General features: G+C 51.8%; 2 protein-coding genes across 16 annotated transcripts in view; one reads left to right on the top strand and one right to left on the bottom strand.

The window, feature by feature from the left end:
- VRK3 (VRK serine/threonine kinase 3) overlaps positions 1-26,966 on the top strand; it is a 69,944-nt gene that overhangs the window by 29,575 nt on the left and 13,403 nt on the right. For 10 of the 14 annotated variants that reach the window (XM_073796657.1, XM_073796654.1, XM_073796655.1 and 7 more), the window contains 2 exons: positions 335-455; positions 6,820-6,878. In XM_073796657.1, the coding sequence (XP_073652758.1) occupies positions 335-455; positions 6,820-6,878 (180 nt within the window). The other 4 variants (XM_033845298.2, XM_073796658.1, XM_033845306.2 and 1 more) reach the window with 3 other exon arrangements.
- On the bottom strand, positions 18,004-26,199 carry SIGLEC11 (sialic acid binding Ig like lectin 11). Of its 2 annotated transcripts, none has more exons than XM_033845296.2 (9): positions 26,058-26,199; positions 25,587-25,970; positions 25,141-25,470; positions 24,894-24,941; positions 21,562-21,819; positions 21,188-21,472; positions 20,853-20,949; positions 20,285-20,351; positions 18,004-18,550 (listed from the first exon to the last, which is right to left on the bottom strand). In XM_033845296.2, the coding sequence occupies exons 1-9, from the start codon at positions 26,098-26,100 to the stop codon at positions 18,359-18,361; spliced, it is 1,704 nt and encodes a 567-aa protein (XP_033701187.1). In that variant the 5' UTR covers positions 26,101-26,199; the 3' UTR covers positions 18,004-18,358. The 2 variants fall into 2 exon arrangements, with proteins under 2 accessions (XP_033701187.1, XP_033701188.1); XM_033845297.2 differs by having other exon boundaries at positions 25,141-25,428; positions 26,058-26,197.

Here is a 26,966-nt window from a genome sequence, read left to right as displayed (position 1 = left end):
TTATCTGTGTTTTAAGAATGTGGGAAGGGGCCTGGCACACAGGGCTCTGAGGACTCATTGAATAAATAGGTGCATGAATGAAAGACAAGTAGATGAGGGAGTGAGCTAGTGAAAGCGGAGATGAAGGGATGGCTGAGGGAGTGAATGAGTAATCGAGAGACCCATGAGGGACTGAGAGTAGGTGAGTGAGAAGTGAATGAACAGACGAGATCCTGTATGTTTGGGTGGCTGAGTGTGTGAGCCCATGCTTGAGTCCGTGAGAGAAAGGAAGGGGGGGCGTGTCAGTGAGCAGGACATCTGGACTGAGCCGCCACCTCCTCCCCTCCCTCCCCAGGGCCCTCCCGCCGCGGTGACCTCCAGACCCTGGGCTACTGTCTGCTGAAGTGGCTCTATGGGACCCTGCCATGGACGAACTGCCTTCCCAACACCGAGGATATCATGAAGCTGAAACAGAAGTGAGTCTGGGGGTCAGCAGAGCCCATCACTGCCGAGCACCCCTGCAGGGGGGACTGAAGCTCAGAACCCAATAGGGAACAGAAAAGAGGGGGAGGCAGCATCTGGCAGAGTCAAGGCCTCTGCAGTTCTCGGGAATCTGCTCTACCGTCCATCGCAGCAGACAGGCGCGTGGGCTCTGGAACCACACTGCCTGGGGTCAGACTCCAGCCCCACTGCTGCAGGGTGTCGGGTGAGCAGCTTAACCTCCACAAGCCTCAGTGTCCTCCCTCAGGTGGGATCCTGTTAGCACCCACCTCAGGGGGCTGTGGAAGGATTCGGGGGAGTCAGGTACGCAGCACTCAGCACAGAGCCTGGCCTGTAGAAAATGCTCACAGTGTACAGGACACCATGAGTCATTCGCTCCCACGGGGACCCACAGGCAACCTGAACACTTTGGCCTGGGCCCTGCCTCGGCATCTGGCAGCACTAGCCTCTTACATGCTTCCCTCACCTCTGCATGTAAAAGCGCCGGGTCCTGCTGATTCTGTGTTAGATGCTCAGCACCAAGGACAGAGGGCACCTCGGTGCCAAAGGAGGTGCTGCTGAGTGCGCGGTCAGCACCAAGGACAGAGGGCACCTCGGTGCCAAGGGAGGTGCTGCTGAGTGCGCGGTTCAGCACCAAGGACAGAGGGCAGCTGGGCCCAGAGGGAAGCAAGCACCGGGCTTTGGTCTTCAGCACCAAGGACAGTAGACGGCTAGATACAGGGAAGCTCTGCAGGTCCACACGTTGGGATTCAAGATCTGGTGTAGGCTTGGGGCATGAGAGTTGCCCCAAGAGGAGTCATCCAGGAGGGGCCATCCAGGAGATGGTTGGCTCTCCCATCTGAAGTGCAGGAATGAAGTCCAAACGGAGCCTTAGACCCCAGCAGTGTCTCAGGAATTGTCAGCAGAAGCCCTGGGAGAGGATGAGAGATTATCCAGGAAAAGTGTGCAGAGTGGGAAGAGGGAAAACTCTCTAGTGAACAGCATTGAGTCTGTCGTACTTTTCAGTCCTCAGCATGCTGTGGTGTTGGTTCCTGTTGAGCCTCTGTCTCATTTTATTTTGCCCCCTTTATTATCCCCCAAATTCCTTCTCTCAACTGTGGACACACATACTTGATGAATATATGTCGTACCGATATGCTTGCGTAAATGTACTTGTATCCTTAAACTTGCATGACAGTGGTGGCACTGTGTGTATTTGACTTGCATAAATGGTATTCTGTTCTGAATCTCACCTGTTTCTGGCTTTTTTCACTCAACACTTTAACCCCATCATTACACGTGCATCAAGTTTACTGCTTCTGACTACTGCTTTCAAATAAGTTTGTATAGACACGTCTATGTCTTTAAACAACATATGATGAGTGTATTTAACTTGCATAAATGGTACTGTGCTCTAAATTTCATTCTCTTTCTTTCACTCACTGCTATATTTTTTAAACTTTACATTGTTAAAGAAGCGCAGTGCTTCTCCTCAATTAATTTTAGGTGTAGCTGTGTCCTTGAAAAATATGTTGTGTTTGAAATGTGTTATGTTTGATTTATGCTGATCGAACGCACACCCAGATGCCATGCCCCAAATCTCACCCTCCTTCAGGTTTCAGCTTAGTCGTCAGTCCCCGGGGAGCCCTTCCCTCGCCCCCACTGCATCAGGTCTCCTGCTTGTTCACGCTCAGAGGAAGGGACGCCTGTCACATTGGCCTGCCTGTAATGACCTGTTCAAGGCTGACCTTTATTGTATACTTTCCTGTGCCGGGCAGTGCGCCCAATGCTCCCCTGTGTCATCCTCAGAGCAGCTCTGAGGTAAGTGCTCTCGTGATCTGAAAGCACAGAGAGCTTAGGTAATCAGCCCAGGTCACACAGCTGATTAGAGTTGCTCCCAGGTCATTTGACTCCAGAGGAGGCCCTTTCACCTGGAAGCTAGTGTCTCCCAAGTATGAGAGGCCCATCGCACGTGGATTGGTGGTGTTTGGTTGTTACCATCCTCCACTCACCAAATAACTCAGTGAGCACCTCCCATGCACCAGGCTCTATTCCAGGGCCTGGGGATACAGGAGTAACTAAGGACAAACATCCCTGCCCTCAGGGAACTCACACTCTAATGGGGGAGATAGACAGTACAGAGATAGTGAAACACACAGCATGGCAGAGGTCAGACGGTGGGGGCCATCAGGTCGGAACCCTGGGTAGCCATCGGGGGGCTGTCAGGGTGTGGGCATGCCTGCTCTTTCAGATTTAAAGGCCAGGGCAGGTCTCATGGCAGTGGTGACAGATGAATCACCTCCAGAAAGGCAGTGAGGCAAGTAGGAGGTCCCACTTCGGTGCTAATATGCCCCAACATCTCTGCTGAAGGACGAAGAGACAGAGAAAGAGCAACCTTCAGCTCCCAGGTTTCCTCTGCATCAGAACCTGCCAGAACATGAGCCCATTTCCCTGCTTTCTTCGTTTCTTTCTGCACTTATTTTCTGGTTTTCCAGTAGTTTTCCATTTTTGCATCGAAGCCAGGTGAAAACGAGTCACAGAATTAGCAACACAGGTAGCCGGAGCCCACAGCCCAGCCGCTAAAGCGGTTGAGTGAGGCTGAAGTTGTGAGCTGCTCCTTGAAGCGCTCTGCTGTGTTAGTGACGAGGCTGAGTTGCTCTTACGAGGAGACCCCGAAAGACTGCGGCCCAAACGAGGTAGATCTTTACTTCCTTCTCACTGACAGCCCCAAGGTAGGAGACCAAGGGTTGTGGGGTACCTCGGCCCCCCTCATACTGGGTGCGAGCTCTAGTGCCACTGACACCCGTTGCTTTTAGAGGGCAGGACCAGAAATGACATGTCTCTTGGTCACGTGGTCTCCCCGAGCTGCAGTGGGGGCTGGGAAATGTCTCCAGCCTGTGGCTGCGGACCCCTGGGATTCTGCCATCAAAGGGGAGAAGTGACACTGGGCGCCAGGTAGCGGACTCCTCCGCAGTGCCCCCTTTAGTCGGATTTCTCTGAAGGCAGGGACCGCGTCAGCTCTCTCGTCACTGTGTTGTTCGCAGTACAGCGCTTGGCACGTTGTGGGTGCTCATGAGATAGTTGCAGGATGGATGGACGACTAAGGAAAGAAGGCGTGAACCTTCTGCACACCCAGGCCTGGGCTTCCGTGTGGGCACACGGGTCAGGCAGAGGCAGCCCCAGCCTTGGAGGTTCCCGGGCCGGGAGGAGACACGCAGGCAGGAAGTGATTGGTGCCTGTGAGGGTGGAGGCAGCCCCGGGGCATTTTGGGAGCAGAGGGGAGCCACGTGACCTGGCCTCGGGCCCCTGGGAGCCCTTACCCAAGAGACGCCTGACCCGGTCTGCCGAGGAGTTTCCCAGGCAGACAAAGGCGAGGCAAGATTTCTGGATAGACAGCATGTCACATGTGTGAACTCTCTGTTCGTTCATTCGTGCATTCTGAACCTGCTTCCTGAGGCTCCACTGGGTTGGATCCTCCCTCCCCCTACCTCCTCTAACTCCTAAGAACAGTCGTATCTCCCTTTTCACCGCTCTCCCACCTTCCCCTTCACAGGAGTTAAACAAATGTGACTGTGACATGCTTCACTAAGAGACTCCGCCCTTGCCAAGTCGGACGCAGAGTAAATAAAATAGGTCTTAGTAATCACTTTCATATCAATGACTTCAGAATAAGTAAGATTCCAGAACCCCAGATCCCAGCCACGATCACAGAGGGAGGGCGGGGAACATGAAGATACTCCACAGGGAGCATCAGTGGTGATGTGGGACTCATTCTAAACACCCCCAACCCAGCCTCTGTCGGTTGACTTGAGGCAGTAACCAAAGGGCCCACAAGGGGGCAGTGTTGACACATGCACGTTTTCCGGAGCCCTAACCTGTCCTCTCCGACGTCTTACTGGTGTGCGTGGCTTTTTTCCATTAACTCAGCAAATATGTATTCATTTTTTTGAAAGTTCTAGTTCATGACAGAATTAATGAATAAAAGAAAGAGGAGAGGCAATTTGATTCCCCATGGCTTTCTGTTGTACAAGGCCCCCAGCAGGGAAAGCACAGACTCCGGTCGGAGTTGGTCCCTGCTCTCAAGGCTGCCACTGGGCGGGGAGGTCCCGCGAACACAGTGACAGCCTGTGATGGGAGAATTGCTCACACAATTTACAGTGTCCTGAGGCTGGCACAGCCCGTTTCTGCCATCACTCGCTCGCTCAATCATTTACCACATACATCCTGAGGCTGCTGGGGAGAGACAAGGGTCAGACCCAGCCCTTCTTGTGCACATATGAGAGTTGCTGTAGGAGACCCGTGGCCCTATGCGCAGGGTGTGCAGACGCTCGGCAGGGATCTGTTTCCTCAACCTGCAGGGGTCCAGGGGAAGCTTCCAGGGTACCAGCCCTCAAGCCATGTCCAGAAGGGAGAGCAGCCACTCACTGGGGTCAAGGTGGGGAAAGGCTGCCAAAGGCAGAGGAGCTATGTACAGAGGCCAGGGGATGTGGGTGGATGTGTGACCTGGTTGGGCTAGAAGGAGTTTGGTGTGACTGGAGTATGAGATGGAGGGAGAGGAAGCCAGGGAGGCAAAGCCACAGGGGCTGGTGGCTTTGCTGCCAGAGGTTTCCCAACAGGGCACTGGGGAACCACAGGAAGGCTGCGAGCAGGGAGGGGCAGAGTCCACTCTGGGCATAGAAAGACTCTCTGGGGCTGTGGGGGGCGGGTGCATGGAAAGCTGGGGAGGAGGCTGGGGTCCAGGGAGAAAGGGTGAGGCCTGAGCTGGGCTTAGAGCCATGGACAGAGCGGGGGATGGGGCAGAGAGTGCTAGGGAGCAGGAAGGTGGGGCTTGGGGACTTGTGGGCTGTGGGGCGGGGAAGGGGAGGACAGCACCCCATGCCTGGGTGGACAGTGGGGAGCCAGCCCGGTGGTCCAGGCCAGAGGAGGATACAGGAGGCCAGGACTCTGAGGATGGAGCCAAGGAAGTGGATGAACTTTCATTTCTCTTTCTTGCTTTTTTTTTTTTAATTGAGGTAGGTTTACAATAGCATGTTAGTTTTTTTTTTTAATAAATTTATTTTATTTATTTACTTTTGACTGCGTTGGGTCTTTGTGGCCGCATGCAGGCTTTCTCTAGTTGCGGAGAGCAGGGCTACTCCTCGTTGCGGTGTGCGGGCTTCTCATTGCGGTGGCTTCTCTTGTTGCGGAGCACAGGCTCTAGGTGCGCGGGCTTCAGTAGTTGTGGCACGAGGGCTCAGCTGTCGTGGCTCACAGGCTCTAGAGCGCAGGCTCAATAGTTGTGGTGCACGGGCTTAGTTGCTCCGCAGCATGTGAGATCTTCCCGGACCGGGGCTCGAACCCGTGTCTCCTGCATTGGCAGGCAGGTTCTTAACCGCTGCGCCACCAGGAAGGTCCCCAGCATGTTAGTTTCATTATACAGCACAGTAATTCAGTTATATGTATATGGATATGTATATGAATATATACATGAACATATTTATATTCTATTTCAGATTCTTTTCCCTTATAGATTATTACAAAATATTGAGTAGAGTTTCCTGTGCTGTACAGTAGGTCCTTGTTGGTTATCTATTTTATATATAGTAGTGTGTATATGTTAATCCCAACCTCCTAGTTTATCCCTCCCCCGCAACTTTCATTTTTCTTGAGTGGTCCAAGAGGGTGTGTGTGTGTGTCTGTGTGTTTATACATGTGTATGTATACAAATATGTGTGTGGATAGACAGATAGATAGTTGATCCTCATTATTCACAGATTCTGTATTTGTGAATTGACCTCTTCACTAAAATGTATTTGTAACCCCAAAATCAATACTTTGAATGGCTTTCAAAGTCATTCTCAGACACGCAGAGTGGAGAAAATTGAGTTGCCCGACGCACGTGATCCTAGCCGAGGCTGAACAAGGCGACACTCTGCCTTCTTGTTTCAGCTCACAAGTGTCCTTCATGTGGTCTGTTTAGTGCCACATTTTCCACACTTTTATGCTTTTGGGGGGGGATTTTGCTGTTTAAAATGGCCCCAAGCATAGTGATGAAGTGCTAAGCGCAAGGAAATACATGTGTGAGATGAGCATCCTTCAGTGCTGTTGGACCAGAGATCCATGTGAATGGATCAACATTATATTAAATAAGATGTCTTTAGGCACACAGGTAAAACCAGGTGATGTATTGATCAGTTGGTAAAGATGTTGCGATTGGAAACTGTGCTTCTGGTAAACTCCTGGCTCAGAATTTGCTCCTTCAGTGTCCAAGGCCTGACTACCGTGAATAACGAGAACTAGGGCACATCTACCAGACATCCTGTTTCAGAACGTTGCTCTCCTTCCCTAAAAGGCCTTTCACATGTACCTCTGTCCTCTCAGGTTTCTTGACAACCCAGAAGGCCTCGTGAGACAGTGCAGTCGCTGGATCAATACCTCAGGTATGTCCCAAGGGGAGGGAGCAGGCGGGGGCCTTGGAGGGACCGGGGCTCAGGCCCATCCCGGGGATGCCTCTCTTTACACCAGTCTATTTTCCTTCTTTGAGTTTTCCAAATCACACATGTATTTGTGCCCCTTGTAGAAAAACAGAAATCTTCCCCCAAATTTCAGAAGTGTGTCTGAACAATAATAACAGCAACACACACACACATGCAACCACACACACTTAATGTGTGGGGGTTTTTAATGGAATCATATTACGTATATTGGTCTCTGACTTACTTTTTCATTTAAGAAGATGATACCTTAGAGATTTCTGTGTCAATACTTGTAGAATTTTATGGGTATTTTTTAAAAATTGTGGTATAATACACTTAACGTCAGTTAAAACTACAGTTCTGACTCATTAGTCCTGAAATCCGTTTAACAGGTCAAAAACAGGATTTTTAAAAATTAAAAAACAGAAAACTATGAATGCCTTACAGAAGTTAAGGAAATGCCGTATCTTCAGTGATACATATCTATACTCACATATATGTATGTGAGTAATGGGTTATAATTAGAAATACATCTTATATTTATATTTTATATTATAAAATGTATTTCTAATTATATCTGTATTTCTGTCTTATTTATAATTTCATTTGTTTGTTTCTAGATTCCACATATAAGCAATATCATATGATATTTGTCTTTCTCTGTCTGGCTTACTTCACTTAGCTTGATGATCCATGTTGCTGCAAATGGCATTATCTCATTCTCTTTCTGGCTAAGTAACATTCCATTGTTGCTCCCCTGTCTTGCCTCCTTTAAATAGTGATGCTATGAATACTGGGGTGTGTGTATGATTATGAATTAGAGGTTTCTATGGGTATATGCCCAGAAGTGGGATTGCTGGTTTATATGGTAGCTCTATTTTTAGTTTTCTGAGGAACCTCCATCCTGTTCTCCATAGTGGCTGCACCACTTTACCTTCCCACCCGCAGTGTAGGAGGGCTCCCTTTTCTCCACACCCTCTCCAGCATTTATGGTTTGTAGACTTTTCGCAGAGGGCCATTCTGACCGGAGTGAGGTGATAACCTCACTGTAGTTTCGATTTGCACTTCTCCTAATGATTAGCGCTGTTGAGCATCTTTTCATGTAAACCGTCATTTTTAAAGCCAATCCCTCTTACTGGAGACTGAGGCTGTTTTTGTTTCGTTTGGGGGAGTGTTTTTTTCCAGCGTCCCTGCTGTAGGACGTCTACATTGCTCTCTAAACATGAGGCGGAAAGACAGCCGGAAAAGGATAGTTTATCCGCTCCAGTCTGTAAGGACTCTTTTGCGGTATGCGGGCCTCTCACTGTTGTGGCCTCTCCCGTTGCGAAGCACAGGCTCCGGACGCGCAGGCTCAGCGGCCATGGCTCACGGGCCCAGCCGCTCCGCGGCGTGTGGGATCTTCCCGGACCGGGGCACGAACCCGTGTCCCTTGCATCGGCAGGCGGACTCTCAACCACTACGCCACCAGGGAAGCCCAGGACTCATTTTTAAATTACCTGAAATCCCTGGATTCAGATCATGTCTGTGCTGCTCAGGTCACTCTCCCCTCCAGCCTCGGGCTCTTGCTCCGTAAGAATGAGCCCCATTGGCAGTTCCCTGGTGGTCTAGTGGTTAGGATGCCAGGCTTTTACTGCCGAGGGCCCGGCCAGGTTCAGTCCCTGGTCGGGGAACTGAGATTATGCAATCTGCGCCAGCATGACCAAAAAAAAAAAAAAAACAACGACAAGGAGCCCCACGGTCAGTTTATTGCAGCTCTGCTGACGCTAAGGCAGTCACGGGGAAGTGGAGCTGGTGGCGCCAGTGGGGCTGGTGGGGCCGGGCTTGGGGTGGGCGGGGCCAGAAGGAAGTTCAGCCCCAGGTTTACCAGCCTCTCTGAGCCTCCGCTTCCCCACGTGTAAAATGGGGCCAATGATAGCCCTCACCTCCCGAGGGTTGTCCCGAGAATTTAGTGTAGAGCTGGGCCCAGGGGTGCTGCCTTAGCTTCTGCTGCAGCCCTAATTAAACGTGCTCAGGGCCAGCCTGAGACAGACTTTGCTCAAGTGGGAGCTATTACGATTACTGTATTGGTTTCATAATTGGCACTTTTAAAAAGTGTAATAATGGCATTGTGCTATTTAGGGAAAACAAACAACAAAAAGGCTTTATCTTTTAAAACAGCCTCTATCTTTTAAACTCCGTCCCTGGGGCAGCCAGCCTGGTTTTGTAAGCCAGTGAACTAAGTTTTTGTGGGGTTTTTTTGGCCTCATACCCTGACTTGCGGGATCTTAGTTCCCTGACCAGGGATCCAACCCGTGCCCCCTGCAGTGGAAGCGCGGAGTCATAACCACAGGACTGCAAGGGAAGTCCCCTAAGAATTGTTTTACAGTTTGAAATGGCTGGGGAAAAAAGTCAAGAGAAGAAGACTTTGTGACACGTGAAACCTGTCTGACGTTCAAGCTGCAGAGTCCATAAATAAAGCAGTCTTGGTGCACAGCTGCGCCCATCGGCTTCCTGCCTTCCGTGGGCCTTTTGTGGGAGAACAGCTGAGCTGGGTCCTGGCCACAGAGATTCCCGGCGTACAAGCTTGCTGGCTCCCATCTAGATACCCACCAAATAGTCGGAGATAAAATTGTATAATCAGCCTGGGTTTGCTTTAAAACAATACGGGACGGGGAAGGGTAGGGGTTTTGATGAAACAAGATGGGCATGAGTTGACAGCTGACGAGACGGGGTGACGGATACGCTGCCGTTCATGGTACCGCTCTCCTGTTGCTTATGTTTGATGTTTTCCCAAAAAAACAATTCAAATCTAAGTGGTCGTGGCAGTGCCGGGCACAGAGGAAGCACTGAGCAAATGGGCACCACGGCTGAGACCCTCTAGGCAGAGCCCCTCAGGCTCTGGGTTGGGTACCCCTCTCAGGCTCCTCCCGTGTCTTGACCACAGAGACCCTGCAGAAGTACCTGAAGGTGGTGATGGCCCTCAAGTACGAGGAGAAGCCGCCCTACACCGCCCTGAGGAACAATCTGAAAGCCCTGCTTCAGGATCTGCGGGTGTCGGCCTACGACCCCTTGGACCTCCAGGTGGTACCCTAGGTGCGTTCCAGTGGGAAGAGTTTGTGAGGCTTAACCCTCTCCCCAGCTCCCACCGCGGTTTCCACCGATGCCATTTGATGTTTATACTCCAGGGGCCAACTTCCCAGTGAGCTGCTGCCTTTTTCCACAGGATTCTTGAACCTTCCAGCCCCCGGGCATCACAAGTAGCACAAGTAGCAGGAACTCGACTCAAACTGGCTTTAAGGAAAAGGGCGATTGATTGGCCCTTGTCACTAGAATGTTCCGAGGGGGAAGCTTTAGGTGTGACTGGATTCGGGGCCTGGAAGTTAGCACCGAGATGTTGTCAGTCTCTCTGTCTTTCTCTGTCCCTTTTCTCATCCCTCCATCCCTCTACCCATCCACCTGCAGTCTCTGCTTTCCTTTGGGTCACCCCCCAAAAAACCCCATCTGTCCCCCACCAAAACCCCTGGCTCTGTGTCCAGTGCCTCACCTTGCTCGTGTGTGTGTGTGTGTGTGTGTGTGTGTGTGTGTGTGTGTGAGACGACTCTAACGTTTGACTACAGTAAGCACACACATAGGGAAGTAGGGGAGCTAACGCCCAGGAAGTAGAAAAGCCACACAGTGCAACACGTGGACGAGCACACTGACAAAACATTCCACATCTTTATAAAAGGGGCTGTGTTGGTCCTTTTGCCTTTTTCGTTGTGGTTGCACTGAGCCCGTATGGCCATTCCTTGGGATAATGGGGAAGGGCAGTTCATACTGCTTGGTTCCTTCCCCCACAGTCTTGCAGCTCCTCGATGGTGGCGATGAAGGATGCTCTTTGTAACGCCAGTGGCTGGGTGTTGGCTTGCTTTGCCAGGGTTTTGTTTTCCAGACAAAACACCTTGAACACCCGTGTGCACACAGGCCTGAGGATGGATTTCTTTCGAAGGAGATAAGCAGATTGCTCTTCCCCGGGGGCTGTGCTCACTCATTTACACTCCCCTTAGCACTGAGTGAGAGCGTACGGGAATCTGTGGAAGGTCAAAATTATAAACTCAGTTCCCTTGACGGTTCATTTTGGTGAGGCAGCATGGATGGGTTCTGAGGAGCAGCTTCCCCGGGGCCCTCCCCTGTCCGTGGGGTTGTCATTTCTCTCACATGTCTGTCTGGATTCAAAGCTCAGTGTCTGTCCAACTCAGCGGTTCTCAGACAGAGGCAGTGTTCCCCCGGGGGCCATTTGGCAGTGTCTGGAGACGTTTTTGGTGCTCACGCCTGAGGAGAGGTGCTGCTGGCATCTCAGGGGTCGAGGCCGGGGATGCTGCCCCCTGTTGTGCGACACACAGGCCGCCTGCTACCAGCAGCGCCGTGGCCGAGGAAGCAGGCCCGCGTGCGTCTCGAGGAGCATCCTTGTGGGTGGCAGCCTGGCTCCCACAGTGTGGTCTTCTCTTGCCACCTTGACGACAGGTGCTTCTTCAGCCCTGCAACCCTTCCTCACATCCCAGAGCTGAAACCACGAGGTAGCACGTGTGTCCGGCTCTTCACACAGTGCCTGGGTGCAGAGCACTCCAAAAATGCCAGGTTGTTTGTTTGCTCAGTAACCTAGCAGGCTCCCTGCCTTAGTCACAGACACTCTCCAAAAGTGAAGGCGCGACCTCCACCCAGCTTGCCACCCTCCCGGTCTCTGTCCCCCCAACCCCCAGCTGTCCTGAGAGACCTCTGGGTCCTCCCACACCCCTCTCTGCCCCCAGCCCTGTCCCTGCAGGCGGCTGCTAAGTCTCTTCTAGCCCTCTCCTCCGGGGCTCTGCCTCTGCCCGGACCCCCCAGAGTTTGGTCACCTGCTGGCGGTGAGCTCCGGGAGGGCCGGGTCACGTCTGTTTCTGCATCTCTGTGCTTCCCACTCACATCACTGGCCTGGCTCATAAATATTCCACCCATATTTACCGAGTGGGTGAGTCCAGCCTTCCCGTCAGTGCTGGCCTGTCTTACAGTACCTCCCTGTCCCCCACCCCCAGTACCATGGAAATTTAAAAGCTAAAGACCGAACAGCCCCTTTCAGGATCACTACAGCTCACTCTCTGGGGACCACTTACTCACTGCCAAGTTTGTCCCTTGGTTAGGAACTTAATGAAGAGATGCTCCTTAAGGAGCCCGGGGACTTTGGAGTAACTTGAGGATCATCTTGCCTCTGCCTTGGCCCGAGCGCCCAACCACCCCTCAGATTCTAGGCCAGGCCAAGCTCAATCCTACCTCAGGACCTTTGCACTTGCCATTCGCATGGTCTGTGACGATTTTCCCCTTCTTTTTTAATTAATTAATTTATTTATTATTTTTGGCTGCGTTGGGTCTTCGTTGCTGTGCGCGTTCTCTAGTTGTGGAGAGCGGGGGCTACTCTTCCTTGCGGTGTGCGGGCTTCTCATTGCGGTGGCTTCTCTTGTTGCGGAGCACGGGCTCTAGGCACACGGGCTTCAGTAGTTGTGGCTCACAGGCTCAGTTGTGGCACGCGGGCTGTAGAGCGCAGGCTTCAGTAGTTGTGGCACACGGGCTCAGTAGTTGTGTTGCGGACTGTAGAGCACAGGCTCAGTAGTTGTGGTGCACGGGCTTAGTTGCTCCGCAGCATGTGGGATCTTCCGAGACCAGCGCTCAAACCCGTGTCCCCTGCACTGGCAGGTGGATTCTTAACCACTGCGCCACCAGGGAAGCCCCTCCCCTTCGGTTTGCATGACCGGCTCCTTCTCATCACTGCCTCTCAGATCCCGAGGCCTCCCCTTGTCGCCTTCTGGAGGGAAACGTGTTTAATCTGTCGTGTCTCCACGCTTCTCCTCCAGATTGTAAGCCCAGCAAAGTCTTCTTGTTCCTCTTGTTCGTGGTGGTATCTCGCATCCCCAGAAAGTAGAAAGCCCCTATCACACAGTAGGGGCTTAAAGGGTGCTCTTTGAATGAATGACACTGACAGCCATTTTTATCGTCTTCTAGAACTTTCAGCCTGCAGTTTGAAATAGAAAAAAAAAAAAGAAGATATGTGACTCAAGGACTGCTATAGAATCACAGACAAGCTTCTAGAAAGATCCCTCGAATGTGCATTCCTGCCACTTCTTTAGATCATCCGTCTAGATCAGCCTCAGGGAACCCGGAAATTAGGCTCAGATACTGTGAACTCCCTCCTTTGACCATCCCTCCCTTCAGCCGTTGTCTCCCACCAGCTACTGGCGTTTTGGACCGAGAAGACCCCCAGTTCACAGACGGGGGTTGGGCTGGTCCTCTCAGTAAGGACGCTGCCATTGGCACCACTATGCTGTAGCAATAAATGGTTTCATTGGAGCTTGGAGGGTTGAGTGTCTGCAAAAGAAGTTCCTTTTGGAAAACTTTAGCTCATTTTTTTTTCTCCCACCCACCCATCCCTTCAAGCTTTCACCCAGCCATCTACTCTTTCATACATCTATTCACACTTTCAGGCAGACACTCATCCATCCATTCTTTCACTTATCTATCCATCCCTCCATCCATCCCTCCATCCATCCCTCCCTCCATCCATCCCTCCATATACTTGTCCATCCATCCCTCCATCCACTCACCCTTTCATCCATCCATTCATTTACTACTCATTCTCCCATCCACTTACCCTTCTTCTCTTCCATACATTCACCCTTCCTTTCATTCGAGAAATATTCAGCAAGCGTTTCTTGAGCACATGCTGAATGACATGCATCATGCTGCACAGAGGATCCAGATGAACCAAACACACCTGCCAAGGTCCTTGAGCTGACGGAGCCTACAGTCAAGCGGGAGGAGACGGTGTTCAAGGAGGCGACTTCACGTGGTGATTGGCACTCTGAAGACAAAGCTCGGGCTGTGATGGAGAGGGAGAGGCCTCGGGACAGGAGGGCACCTTTGGGGGGAGCCTGGACTCAGAGGGACCAGGGAGGAAGCTGTGGGAGGGTAGTTAGAGGAAAGGAGGGCCTGGGGAGAGATGTCAGAGGCAGGCTGGCCGGCAGCACGTGGCCAATGATTAGACTGGGAGAGGCTAAGGAGGAGGAGGGGATAAACCCGCCTCCCCGAATTGGACCTTGGATATCTTACACCATCCACCCTGCTTTGAGATGGGGAGAATCAGAGGCTGGATGGGGGAAGAAACTGCTCTGAGACGCCCTGATTCTCTCCCTGCTCAGGAGAGGAAAGGAGATTGGCAGACTGATGATCGTTTCCTGGCTGAAAGGAAGTGTGTATAATCCTTTCCAGAAGGAGGTAGTCCTTAAGGAGAGAGAAAACCCATCAGAAAGTCTCCTACTTACAGCCCCTCTGTGTTTATGAGTCCACAAAAGAGACGTCAGCCACCCTTCAGGGCCCCAGATCAGGCAAGAGGGACGGTCATAGTCAACACCTGCCCCTCCCGTCATCCTGCCCTCGGTGCACTTGGCCAGTCCAGCATCAAAGTCCGGCAGCCCCCTGTCCTCCACCCTTCTCTCCGAGCGAGCAAAGGCAGCGAGACCCAGCGCTGCTCAGACAATGGGAGAGTCCCATGTCCGTCGTGGCAGAGCAGCGAGAAGGTGGGCAATTTCCCTCCCTGTCAATGAGCCCGCTTTAATCTGTCTCCAGAGCCCAGGTTTTGGTAGCTCATCCCCCAACCTCTGAAAGAGGAGAGTGTGGTCATCGGCATTAGATGAGAATCACAGGGCCCAGGGGAGTGGAAGTGACTCACAGGCCACCATGTGGCCGACAGTGGCTGGAACCTGTCCTCTGTCCCCTCCCTCCCACCTCTGCCCCAAAATGAAACCCTGGCTCAAGGTTAATGAGACATTTGTGGTGCTGGGGGTGTGCGTTTTAAAATAATTTTTACTGCAGGGCACCTCTGAGCCTTCAGTAAACTCAAGTTGTTACCGGAAGGGGTCCCCTTCCAGGGCCCGAGAGTGAGGTCTAACACTCAGAAATGAATTGTCCAAGGAGACACGTGTGCTGACAAAGCAAGAGACTTCATTGGGAAGGGGCGCCCCGGCGGAGAGCAGCAGGGTAAGGGAACCCCGGAGAACGGCTCTGCCACGTGGCTCGCGGTCTCAAGGTTTATGGTGATGGGGTTAGTTTCCGGGTTGTTTCTGGCCAAGCATCTTGCTTGTGCCCATATTTGGGCTGATTCAGGGTCCTTCCTGGTGGTGCACGCATCTCCGCCAAGATGGATTCTAGCATGAGGATTTGTGGGAGGTTGGCAGGACATATTACCGACTGGCGTCTCCTCCCTCGTTTTGGCCCCTCCTGAATTCTCCCGCAAGCACCGTATTGTTTATCAGGACCTCCTGTCATGAGACAACTCATGCAAGCGGTTATTATTGTGCTTAGCAAAGGCGGGCAGTTTCGGTCAGTGGTTCCCTAACAAGGTGTGGGGTTTCATCTCCAAGAGGGGCCGCCCAGTAGGCAGCTGGGAAGGACAAATCACTTCCCTTCCCTTGTGAAATATTTTTCTTATGAAAAAGGATTGCTTCTAAGGCTATTGCAAGTAAAATTCCTTCCGGATGAGACCTCAGAAACGATGGCAAGTGTTTGCAGAGACTTCCTTATGGATGTTAAAATTCAGCTGAGTACCTTTTACAGATCTAATCGGCTCTGTTCAGTGATTCCTGAACTGAGCAGCATCCTGTCGAGCAGATAGAACAGATGTTGAAAGACTTTTTAGAGGCAGAAGGAAGCAGGAACAAGAAAGTTCTGCTGGGCTTCCCTGGTGGCGCAGTGGTTGAGAGTCCGCCTGCCGATGCAGGGGACGCAGGTTCATGCCCCGGTCTGGGAGGATCCCATGTGCTGCGGAGCAGCTGGGCCCGTGGGCCATGGCCACTGAACATGCGCGTCCGGAGCCTGTGCTCTGCGGCGGGAGAGGCTGCAGCAGTGAGAGGCCCGCGTACCGCACAAAAAAAAAAGAAAGAAAGTTCTACTAGGCAAAAAAAGCAGGTTGCTTATTGCAAACTTGCTTTTCTTCAGGGGACTGCAGGGGTCTGTCAGGCACATTGCTTAACTAATTCTGATCAGATGATTCCTGATTGATGGTTTAAGATGCCATTTCTGGAAGAGCCAACACTGTCATGGAGTCTCTGTTTGGTGACGTGGGGCTTAGCATAAGCAACTCCATTTTGGGCCTGTTGTCTTATTTTTAACACCCAGTTGGAAGTTAATGGGGAAATTTTTACTGCTTTGGTGGAGAGTCTACAAATGCAAATTATGTTGGGTGTTTGTGAAATGTTTCACATCTACGTTGTGAGATGTAGATGTTTCACATCTACGTTGTGAAACGTAGATGATATATTTTTTAAACTGAATTGCTATTAGTTTATTTATTTTTTTAACTTATTTTATTTATTTTTGGCTGCGTTGGGTCTTCATTGCTGGGTGGGCTTTCTCTAGTTGCAGCCCGCGTGCTGCAACTACTGAAGCCCCCGCGCCTAGAGCCCGTGCTCCGCAACAAGAGGAGCCACCGCGATGAGCAGCCCGCGCACCGCAGCGAAGAGTAGCCCCCGCTCGCCGCAACTAAATAAAGCCTGTGCGCAGCAACAAAGACCCAGTGCAGCCAAAAGTAATAAATAAATAAATAAATAAATAAAATTTATAGAAGAAGATAATAATAATCCATGGGAATTCCCTGGCAGTCCAGTGGTTAGGAATCGGTGCTTTCACTGTTGAGAGTCCGGGTTCAATCCCTGGTTGGGAAACTAAGATCCCACAAGCCACACGGCACGGCCAAAATAAAAATAATGAAATAATCCATGGGGGTAAGCATGTTTCATTGCTTACTTATAATTTCCAGGGTTTGTTTAGCCATAGAATTATGCAAATTAAAAGAACAGAGGACTTCCCTGGTGGCGCAGTGGTTAAGAATCCGCCTGCCAATGCAGGGGACACGGGTTCGAGCCCTGGCCCAGGAAGATCCCACATACCGCGAAGCAACTAAGCCCGTGCACCACAACTACTGAGCCTGTGCTCTAGAGCACGCAAGCCAAAACTACTGAGCCCGCGTGCCACAACTACTGAAGCCCGCGCATCTAGAGCCCGTGCTCCACAACAGGAGAAGCTACCGCAATGAGAAGCTGTCGCACCGCAATGAAGAGTAGCCCCCGCTCGCCGCAACTAGAGAAAGCCTGCGCGCAGCAACCAAGACCCAAGGCAGCCAAAAATCAATATATAAAAAGAACAGAAAACAATGTTAAGTGCTCTGTTGTTTAAAGAATTGATGGAAAATTTCTTTAAGTGTCAAGGCTATTCTTAAAAGAGACATGACTTAGAACAGGAAAAGAAATTTTTTTTTAAATTTGAAGTATAGTTGATTTACAATGTTGTGTTAGTTTCAGGTGTACAGCAAAGTAATTCAGTTATACATATATACATATAGATTCTTTTTCAGATTTTTTTTCCCTTATTAGTTATTACAAGATAATGAATATGGTTCCCTGAGCTATGCAGTAGGTCCTTGTTGTTTATCTCTTTTATATATAGTAGTGTGTATCTGTTCAGCCCAAACTCCTAATTTATCCCTCCCTGCCTCCTTTCCTCTTTGGTAACCATCTGTTTGTTTTCAACATCTGTGAGAAGAAATTCTGACTTGAAGTGGGTAATTACTGTGGCATTCCCACGATGATATTTTCAAAAAGACTACATGTCTTGGAGAATGTGATCCTCTTACACAGATGTTACCAAATACTCTGCCAGCATGAGAGCACATGGAACCATCTTGTGTCATGTTGAGGAAAGGGGTAAAAAGTGGGAACCATGCTCTTGTTTTGTCGGTGGACACCATTTTTAAAGGTCATTGATCAAGAGATGCAACATGACCCTGAAAAATGGCAAAGCAAAATCCGCTATGAAAGATGGAATTACATGCTTCAACACCTCCAATTTGAAGAACAGTCATCAGCATGAAGTTATTAACTTTATGCCCAAAACACATTCCCTATCTTGGCCCATAATGCTCTTGTTGGGCATGTTTCCTCATGAATGGAAACAATGGAAAAAATTAAATGGACACTCAATGGAAAAAAGAACAAAATCAGTTGGATGTGACCCCCGTAAAAACTATATTACAATGTAAAGGGACACAGACTGGAAGTGCAAGGAATTTTATAAGCAGATTCTGCAAAACCAGAAACTTAAGGAGAACCAAAATATCAAGGACACAAAATTCAAGAGGTACCCTTGAATCATTGATTTCAGATAATCAGCGAATGATTTTTTTTGTCTGAGAAAATATACAAATTGAGTTTCCAGGAAGCAGGCTCAGAGAGAGGCCAGTATACAATGTGTGGGGAGGAGGAAGTGCCCCAGGGGTGGGTCCCTGTGGAGGGGAGGGGGAGGGGGAGGGGCAGGTGGGGCAGAGGGATGCGATGCAGCCCAACGACAGCCCAGCCGAGAGTCTTTGGGGAGCTCTGGTCGGGGGAGGTCTCCAGAGCTGGGCATCCTCATTTATGGATCTTGATCTCAGCATATTCGGTGGTGCTGGCGGCCTCCTGGTCCTGAGGCTCCCAGGGCCTCAGCATGTAGAAACTGAGGGAGGCGTAATGGAGCTCCCGTTCCACCCCAGAAGTGGGGGCGGCCACCACTGGTAGGGGGAGGTCCCGGGGGCTGCCTGGAGGACACTCATGCTGGTAACCCTGAGTGGAGGGAAAGAAGGGGGTCATACTAGGATAACAGGGCTGGAAGAGAGCAAGTGGGGTCCATAAGTAAACCTGAAAACTGAACATTCAGTCTTTCATCTATTCATTCCAGACATTGGCTGAGGCCCCCATTCATTCATTCATTCATTCATTCAACAAATGCTTGAGAGTAATAATGCCTGGCCCTTAGTAATTAGTTGCCAGTCTCCTGGATTCCTCACAACAGTCTACTTGGGAGACACTATTATCCCCATGTATCAGGTGGAGAAATCAAAGCTAAGTAAATATCCCCAAATCACACATTTAGTCATTGGTAAGGCCAAGGTGTATGTTAGATCTTTCTGACTCCAGTGCTGCCTTATGGAAGAGCTCCCCTGGTGCCAGGCTCTGAATATTCAGTGAGGAACAAAGAAGACACCATTCCTGACCTGCAACTTGCTGGGGTGGGGGTGGGGGGATGGCGGGGAGCAGGCATTAAAGCAGTAGTCAATTATATTACTATATAATTGCAAATTAAGATGGGACAAAAATGGGATGGATGGTGTGAGGACAGGGATTTGCTCAGACCTGGATGGCCCTTCAGGGACCACTCAGCATTTCAGAGGTTCAGGCAAACACAATCACCCAATTGCATTATGAACCCTAAAATCAAAGGATCTTGTTGTGCCAGAAAGGGTTAACCTTGCCCAAAGAAAATGTGACCCTTTGCCCCAGCCCCTGGGAGGGAACCTCTAAGCCCTTGAAATATCCTGACTGATGAGAGTGTCTGTGTTCACCCGGGTCTTGGCCCACACTCGATGGTATAACAATGTGACAGATGGTGGGGGCTTTGGGTCCCACAGTATCACACCTCTGCAGACACTGGACACTAAGCCATGTGGGCAGTCAGCCATGCCAACGTAACCAACTCCCAATAAAAATGCTGGGTATGGGAGAATTTCTTGGCCGTCCAGTGGTTAGGCCTCCTTATTTCCACTGCAAGGACATGAGTTTGATGCCTGGTCGGGGAACTGAGATCCCACAAGCTGCTCAGTGTGGCCAAAAAAAAAAAAGAAAAAACACTCTGGATGTGAAGGCTCAGGTGTGCTTCCCTGTCTGGCAATAGCCCATACATGTTATCACACATCATTGCTGGGAGAATTAAGCACTTTCTGCACAATTCCACTTGAAAGAGGCAACTGGGTACTCATGCCTGGTCTACCCCGGACTCTGCCCCATGTGCCTTTTTCCTTAGCTGATTTTAATCTCTATCCTTGTCCTGTGATATACTATAACCATGAGTATAAAAGCTTTCAGTGAGTTTTGTGAGTCCTTCTGGTGAGTTATTGAAATTGAGCTTGTCTTGGGGACCCCCAAACTTGATAGTAGATAATAATTATTTTGGGGAGAGCCTTGTGGCATCCTGTCTTGGGGAGGTGAGGTAGGAAGTGGGGGGAAAGTGGGTCAGCGGTCCAGAGAGAAAGGAGGAGGTAGGGGTCGGGAGGGCCCAGTTGGAACTGAGTACAATCAGTAAGATGGCTGGGTGGTCCTTGGCTCTGAGAGAGGAGACAGAGAGCAGAGGGAAGGATGACTCCCAGGTCACTGGGCTGGGTGACTGTGTTGATAGGGTCCAAGAGGAAAAGCCTGTGTGGGTCATGATGAGCGTCTTAAGTCATCAAGAGGACTGCAGCCATGGCCATGCTGGGGAGATAGCCAGATGGAATCCCGAGGGACAGAGCGCCCGTCACTCACCTGGGAGGTGGGACCCAGCATGGAGGGCGCATCCTTCTCACCGGGGGCCTTCCTGAAGGTCTTCACTCTGAAAGGGGAAGCCAGGACCTTTCAGCAGCCCAGCTGACTCTGAGCTTGGAGGGCGACTACTGTCCTCCCTGCTTAAGAGGCTAGAAGGGCTGGGACTTCCCTGGCAGCCCAGTGGTTAAGACTCCAAGCTTCCACTGCAGGGGGCATGGGTTCGATCCCTGGTCAGGGAACTAAGATCCCAAGTGCCACACGGTGTGGCCCAAAAATAAGAAAAATTTTTTAAGAAAAACAAAAAAAGAGGCTAGAAGGGCTGACCGAGGCCAGGGGGTAGGGGGTGCGCCTCACCTTATTGACCTTCATAATGAGAACGGGCGCCCTTCACGGATGGCTGGGATGGAGGGGTGGGGACAGACCCTGCTCTGATTCCCTGACTCAAGGCCCAGTTCTCCAAAACCCTGCACCACCCAGATTCCTCCAGGGGGGGCTGCCTGGGACTCCAGGGCTCAGACCCCTTCCCGCCCCCTGCACTCGCCTCCCTCCCCCAAGAGATGACACTCACGTGAAGAAGATGAGGCAGGAACAGAGACTGAGCAGGCCAGCGATGCCAGCTCCTCCGACGGCCCCCAGAATGAATTCTCCTCCAAGCTTGGGCTTCCCTGCAGATGATCGGGGTGTAGGGTGACTCCCCTCCAAGCCCCAGGACCCTCGTGCCCCTTCCTCCCACAGAATTTGAGCTCTCCTCTTCTGCAGCCCCCAACCAGCCAAAGAACAGAACTCTGCTCCCACCCCTGTCTCTCGTCCCCTCCCGTCCAGGCTCCTCTCCCCACAAGCTCCATCTGCAAAGGATGGAGACTCCTTTCCCCCTAAGCCTCTGCCCTCAACAGGCCCCCTGACCTGGCAGCAGCAGGACAGTGGCGCTCTGGGCCCCGTGGACGTTCTGGGCCTCGCAGCCGAGTCTGAGGCCAGAGCTGAGCCCCTCGCGGAGGCTCAGGGAGCTGTTGGCCCAGGGCCCAGCCGAGTTGGAGGTGACCTTGAAGGAGGCGTTGCTGAAATTCCCCTCCAGCAGCCCCTCCCCCAGCCGCCAGCGCAGGGAGGGGGCCGGCTGGGCTCGGGAGGAACAGTCGCAGTGCAGACCCTCCTCCTCCTGGGAGCAAGAGGGTCCCAGCAGCTGCGGGGCGTCTGTGGGGAAGGAGAAGTATCAGCGTGCCCCTCCCCTCCCCCGGACCTGAGTGTCCTCTCCCTGGGTGTTCTCCCTCCTCCCAGCTCACTCTGCACGGAGAGACGCACGGAGGTCCGCAGGGAGCCCTGAGGATGCTGAGCTAGGCAGGTGAATTCGCCTTCATGGCCCGACACCACCCGGGGCACCTGCAGGACCCCGGGGTTCGAGGGATGTGAGGGGCTCAGGGTCCGGCTCCCCCGGGACCAGCTCAGTGTGGCTGGGGGGTTGCTGTCGGTGACACAGGCCAGGCGCAGAGATTCTCCTTCCAGGACAGGAAGAGATGAGCCGTTCCCCAGGTAATTCAGCTCTGGAGAGAGAGAGAGACAGAGACAAAGACAGAGACAGAGACACAGAGAGAGACAGACAGAGAGAAAGAGAGAGCTGAGCCCAGGCTATGAAGCCCTGTTTCTATGTCTCTCTCCTTTCTACTTTTTTTTTTAAGTTGGGAAGGAATCCCACAAGTAGTTTTTTAAGCAGCTTTATTGAGATATAATTCACATACCATGCAACTCCATTTACATATCACCTAAAAGTCATGCGATAACTATCACCGCAATCAATTTTAGAACATTTTCATGACCCCCCACGACACTCTGCACCCCTTAGCCACCACCCGCAATCCTCCCATCACCCCAGCCCTACGCAGCCACTAATTTCTGTCTCGATGGATTTGTCTCTTCCGGCCATGGCGTGTAAATATCCAGCTTCTTCCCCTCAGCATGATGTTTCCAAGGGTCATCTACGTGTATCAGTGCCTCATTCCTTTTCATGGCTGAATCCCATCCATTGTCCGAATAGACCATGTTTTGTTCATCTGTCCATCTGTGGATGGACACGGGTTGCCCCTTAACTTCTCTGAGGCATTTGCCCTCATCCACGTTTCTCTCCTTCCTTCCTGAACTGCTCACCATTAGCCGTTCAAGTATCCAAAATTCAAGTCCCAGATCCTTCAAGGCTCTTCAGGACCTGGCCTCTACCTCCTCACCTCCTTTGCCCCGGTTATCTCAGGATAAATAGGGCGTTCACATCTCGCATTCTAAAATTCACAGAGGAAGGAAGAGGTGTCCAGGATGAAGTCCCTCCCACACTGACTCCCCAAGTGACAAATTCCTCTTGTCCCGGGCAACATGTGGCCACTCCAGAGCTATTCTGTCATAGCCTCATCTAGTGGCATCGATAATAGACATCCCTGAGGGACCTCCCTGGTGGTCCAGAGGTTAAGACTCCGTGCTCCCAAGGCAGGGGGCCCAGGTTTGATCTGTGGTCAGGGAACTAGAGCCCGCATGCCATGACTAAAAAAAAAAAAAAAAAAGATCCTGCATGCCACAGCTAAGACCCAGCACAGCCAAATTAATTAATTAATTTAAAAATTATATATATATACATCCCTAAGGCCCCACAATTATGCTCCTGGCCCTAAGACTTATAATCTCATAACTCAGAGTAGGGACTGTGACCCAGGAGATCAGCACCCTTCAGGAGCTGGTTAGAAATGCAGATTTGCAGGCCTTGCTGGGCCTCCAGAGTAAGAATCTTCATTGTCACAAGATCGTTGAGAAATGTGTGTGCTCAATCAAGCTTTAGAAGTATTGCCCAAAAGAAAGGCTATTCTGTTCGCCCAGGGAATGGGGAATGTTTGAAGGGACATTCCCAGGAAAACTAAAATCAGTGAACTCAAACGCTTGTCAAAAGTAGAATGGATAGGGCTTCCCTGGTGGCACAGTGGTTGAGAGTCCGCCTGCCAATACAGAGGACACGGGTTCGATCCCACATGCCGCGGAGCGGCTGGGTCCGTGAGCCATGGCCGCTGAGCCTGCGCGTCCGGAGCCTGTGCTCCGCAACGGCAGAGGCCACAACAGTGAGAGGCCCGCGTACCGCAAAAAAAAAAAAAAAAAAAAAGTAAAACGGAAAAGAGAAAAACAAAAACAAAAATGGAATGGAAAACTAAGTTCCGCAGTGGAATGGTCTGTCGACAAGGAGACATGGTCATTACAGGTCCAAGCACTGTGGGTGAAAGTCAAGATCATGAGATGTTGCCACACCAAAGTCAAGGCAGCTCTGCCACAGAAAATCCACTCCCAGGTACAGACTCAAAAGAATTGACATCAGGGACTCAAACAGTTACTTGTCCAGGAATGTTCAGAGAAGCACCATTCACAACGGCCACAAGGTAGAAACAACCCAAATGCCCATCAGCAGATGGATGGAGAAACAGATGGTGGTCCATCCACACAGTGGAATATTATTCAGCCGTAAAAAGGAGGGAAGTTCTGATCAACGCTACAATGCGGATGAACCTTGAAAACATCACATTAAGTGAAAGAAGCCAGACACAAAAGTCCACATATGGTATAATTCCATTTCTGTAAATGTCCAGAATTCATAGCAAATTCACAGAGACAGAAAGTAGATGAGTAGTTGCCTGGGGCTGGAGAGAGGGGAGAAGAGGACTTGAGTACTTAACAGGTACAGGGCTTTCTTTCTGGGTGATGGGAAAGTTTTGGAATTAGGTTGAGCTGGGTAGTTGCACCACATTGTGAATGTCCTAATGTGGACAGTGGTTAAGAATCCGCCTGCCAATGCAGGGGACACGGGTTCAAGCCCTGGTCCAGGAAGATCCCAAGTACCATGGAGCAACTAAGCCCATGCGCCGCAACTAGCAAGCCTGCGCTCTAGAGCACGCCAGCCACAATTACTGAGCCCACGTGCCACAACTACTGAAGCCCGCGCGCCTAGAGCCCGTGCTCCGCAGCAAGAGAAGCCAGCGCACCGAGACGAAGAGCAGGCCCCTCTCGCCACAACTAGAGAAAGCCCGCGTGCAGCAGCAAAGACCCAAGGCAGCCAAAAATAAAGAAATACATATTTTTTAAATAAATAAAGTAAAATGAAATCAATAAAAAGAAGAATCACACAAAATTCAGTGTAGTGGCTTTCTCCGAGGCCAGAAGGGAGGGGCTAAAATCGGGTGCTCCAAAGGTGGAGATGATCTTCCAGTTCTTACCCAGGGTGGTAAGTACCACCCGGGTCTTCCTTTTTTTTTTTTTTTTTTGTGGTACACGGTCCTCTCACTGCTGTGGCCTCTCCCGTCGCGCAGGCTCAGCGGCCATGGCTCACGGGCCCAGCCGCTCCGCGGCATGTGGGATCTTCCCAGATCGGGGCACGAACCCGTGTCCCCTGCATCGGCAGGTGGACTCTCAACCACTGCGCCACCAGGGAAGCCCCGGGTCTTCCTTTAATGGTGTTTCCTCATAATTTGCATATGTTTGACAAATCATCTTTGCACGAAATGAATAGTAAATAAAAAACAATCTGTCTAGGAGTGAATGGGGGCTCTCCCGTCTCTCCCATCCCCACTGTATCCCCACAGCCCTCCCTTCCTACCTGTGCCATTTCCTCGGGAGATGCTGATGGTCAGGTTCTGGGGGGCGTCTAGGGCAGAGAGACGCAGTGAGGAAGAGAGTCAGAGCTGACCCTTCCGCGCCCCCCACACCCCAGGAGGCACAGAACTGGAAGCACAGCAGAACAGGGCCTACATCCTTCCGGCAGACCCTCCCAGCCCCTGGCCTGCGGGTCACCGGCGCCGATTCCCCGCCCCGCGAGCACCCCGCCATCCTGATTCCGCGCTCACAGGACACGTTGAGCATGATGGTCCTCTCCGTGCTCACGCCAGCCCTGTGGAAGGTCACCCGGCAGGTGAGGTTGGTGCCGTGGTCCTGCGGGCCGGGGGTGAGCAGGATCTCCGAGGAGTTATAGGCCCCCTTCGAGTCCAGTCCCGGGGGGGGAAGGGCAGCCCCGGTCCAGGAGATGGTGGGCGGCGTGGCCCGGTCACAGGCCCCTGGCACGGAGCACGTCACGTGGCTGCTAGAGCCGGACTCCAGGGGCTCCTTGATGTAGATATCGGGGGTCCGTGTCAGCGCTGGAGAGCAGAGAGGGAGAAGCCAGACCGCAGAGGGGACCCCTGTGTGTGCCCAGCCCTGATGTGACCATGCGCCAATGTCCCCCTTAGAGGTGGAGGGACGGGGGGTCCGTCCTTCCCCCCATCCCTGTTATCTGTTCCTGGGGACCCTTCCGTACCTGTCACGTTCACAATGAGCAGGTTATTTTTGTAACTATGTTTCACATCACCTCTCATCAGCTGAAAATAATAGTTTCCACTGTCCCCCTTCCGGGCATCTGTGATGCCCAGGGAGCAGTTGTTCGCCCCAGGGTCCCCGAGGAGGTGGAATGGGATTTTTCTCTTCTTTTTTACTCCCCTGCCCGGGTTGTTTGTGGCCATGGGAAGGTCCATTTGGGATGGTCTATCCACTTTCCGGAACCATTCACCATAAATGGGTGTAGAGTCGGTCTGGCCAAGCAAGGGATAGGAGACGGTGCAGGGCACAAGGACACACAAACCCTCCTGCACTGTCACCGATTCCTGCACTTGCAGCTGGTACCACGGATCCTGCTGCAGGGACCCTGGGGGGACACAGAGGCTCAGCTGCAGCTCCAGCCCCAGCCCTGTCCCGGCCGGGACCCTGCTCGCCCCACTATCCACGCACTCACCCTCCCGTAGCAGGGGCAGCAGCAGCAGCAGCAACCTGTCCATGTCCAAGGGGCCAGGAGTTTCCAGGACTGTCCAGTTTCTGGACCTGCCTGTCTGTCCGGGGAGGAAGCCCCAACAGGAAGCTTCTGGGGGAGAGGGGTGCAGTTACCATCCACAGATGAGTGAAAGAGGAAGCTCAGAACTGCAAATGTCTGGAAGACATCTCTTCTGACTTCTCCTTTCGTAGACGGAAGCACCAGAGCAGAGAGAGGATACGGGGCTGCTCTAAACCCTGACCCCAGGAAGCAGCCACCCTGGGTCAGCCTAGGGGGAGGGCGGTGCCAGGAGCGGGGCTCTCCCAGGAAACAGGCGGGGAAAGGCTCCAGGTGAGGTGCTGGAAGCAGGGATTCATTCATTCATTCATTCATTCATTTGCCAGGCAAACAGCTACTGCACGCAGGGGCTGCAGGCAGTGGAGGGTATGACCTCACAAATCCTGCCTCACTTTTGAGTGACCCCAAACCCAGTGCCCCCACCCAGGCTCTCCAAAGTCTACTCACCTCCCTGCCTGTCTTGGGGCCGTGTATGTGTCCACACAAGGATCCCAGCTCCACAGTACGAAGTGGAACATTTGCACACGGCTTCATGCTCAGAAGGGCTTCCCTCCTGGGGTTTGATGCTCTGAGGTTGCCATCTTGAAATTCTTAATAATTTTATCTTTGAGTTTGCATTTTGTAAGTGAAGTCTAATGGATAAGGAGTGCATGCCGGGGGGATTGGAACTTTGAATCACACGCGGTCAATCCGGGGACGTCCTGGATCTGGAGACAGCTTCTGGGCCCACCCTCGCACCCCCATCCCACCATTTGGGCACAGAGAGGGTCTGGAGTGTGCTGAGTTGAGTGGGTGCCTGTGAGTGTCTGCACTGCC

The sequence above is a fragment of the Tursiops truncatus genome, chromosome 19 (genome assembly GCF_011762595.2).
Source record: "Tursiops truncatus isolate mTurTru1 chromosome 19, mTurTru1.mat.Y, whole genome shotgun sequence".
In the NCBI taxonomy this organism is placed as follows: Eukaryota; Metazoa; Chordata; class Mammalia; order Artiodactyla; family Delphinidae; genus Tursiops; species Tursiops truncatus.
This window is presented reverse-complemented; position numbering and strand designations above follow the sequence as displayed.

Coding starts and splice junctions, on each gene's coding strand:
- SIGLEC11 (XM_033845296.2), bottom strand. CDS start 26,100: ATGGACAGGTTGCTGCTGCTGCTGCTGCCCCTGCTACGGGAGG. Junction 25,471..25,586: donor GCTCATTGTGAACGTGACAG/GTACGGAAGGGT, acceptor GGGCACACACAG/GGGTCCCCTCTGCGGTCTGG. Junction 21,820..24,893: donor CTCCCGAGGAAATGGCACAG/GTAGGAAGGGAG, acceptor CTCTCTCTCCAG/AGCTGAATTACCTGGGGAAC.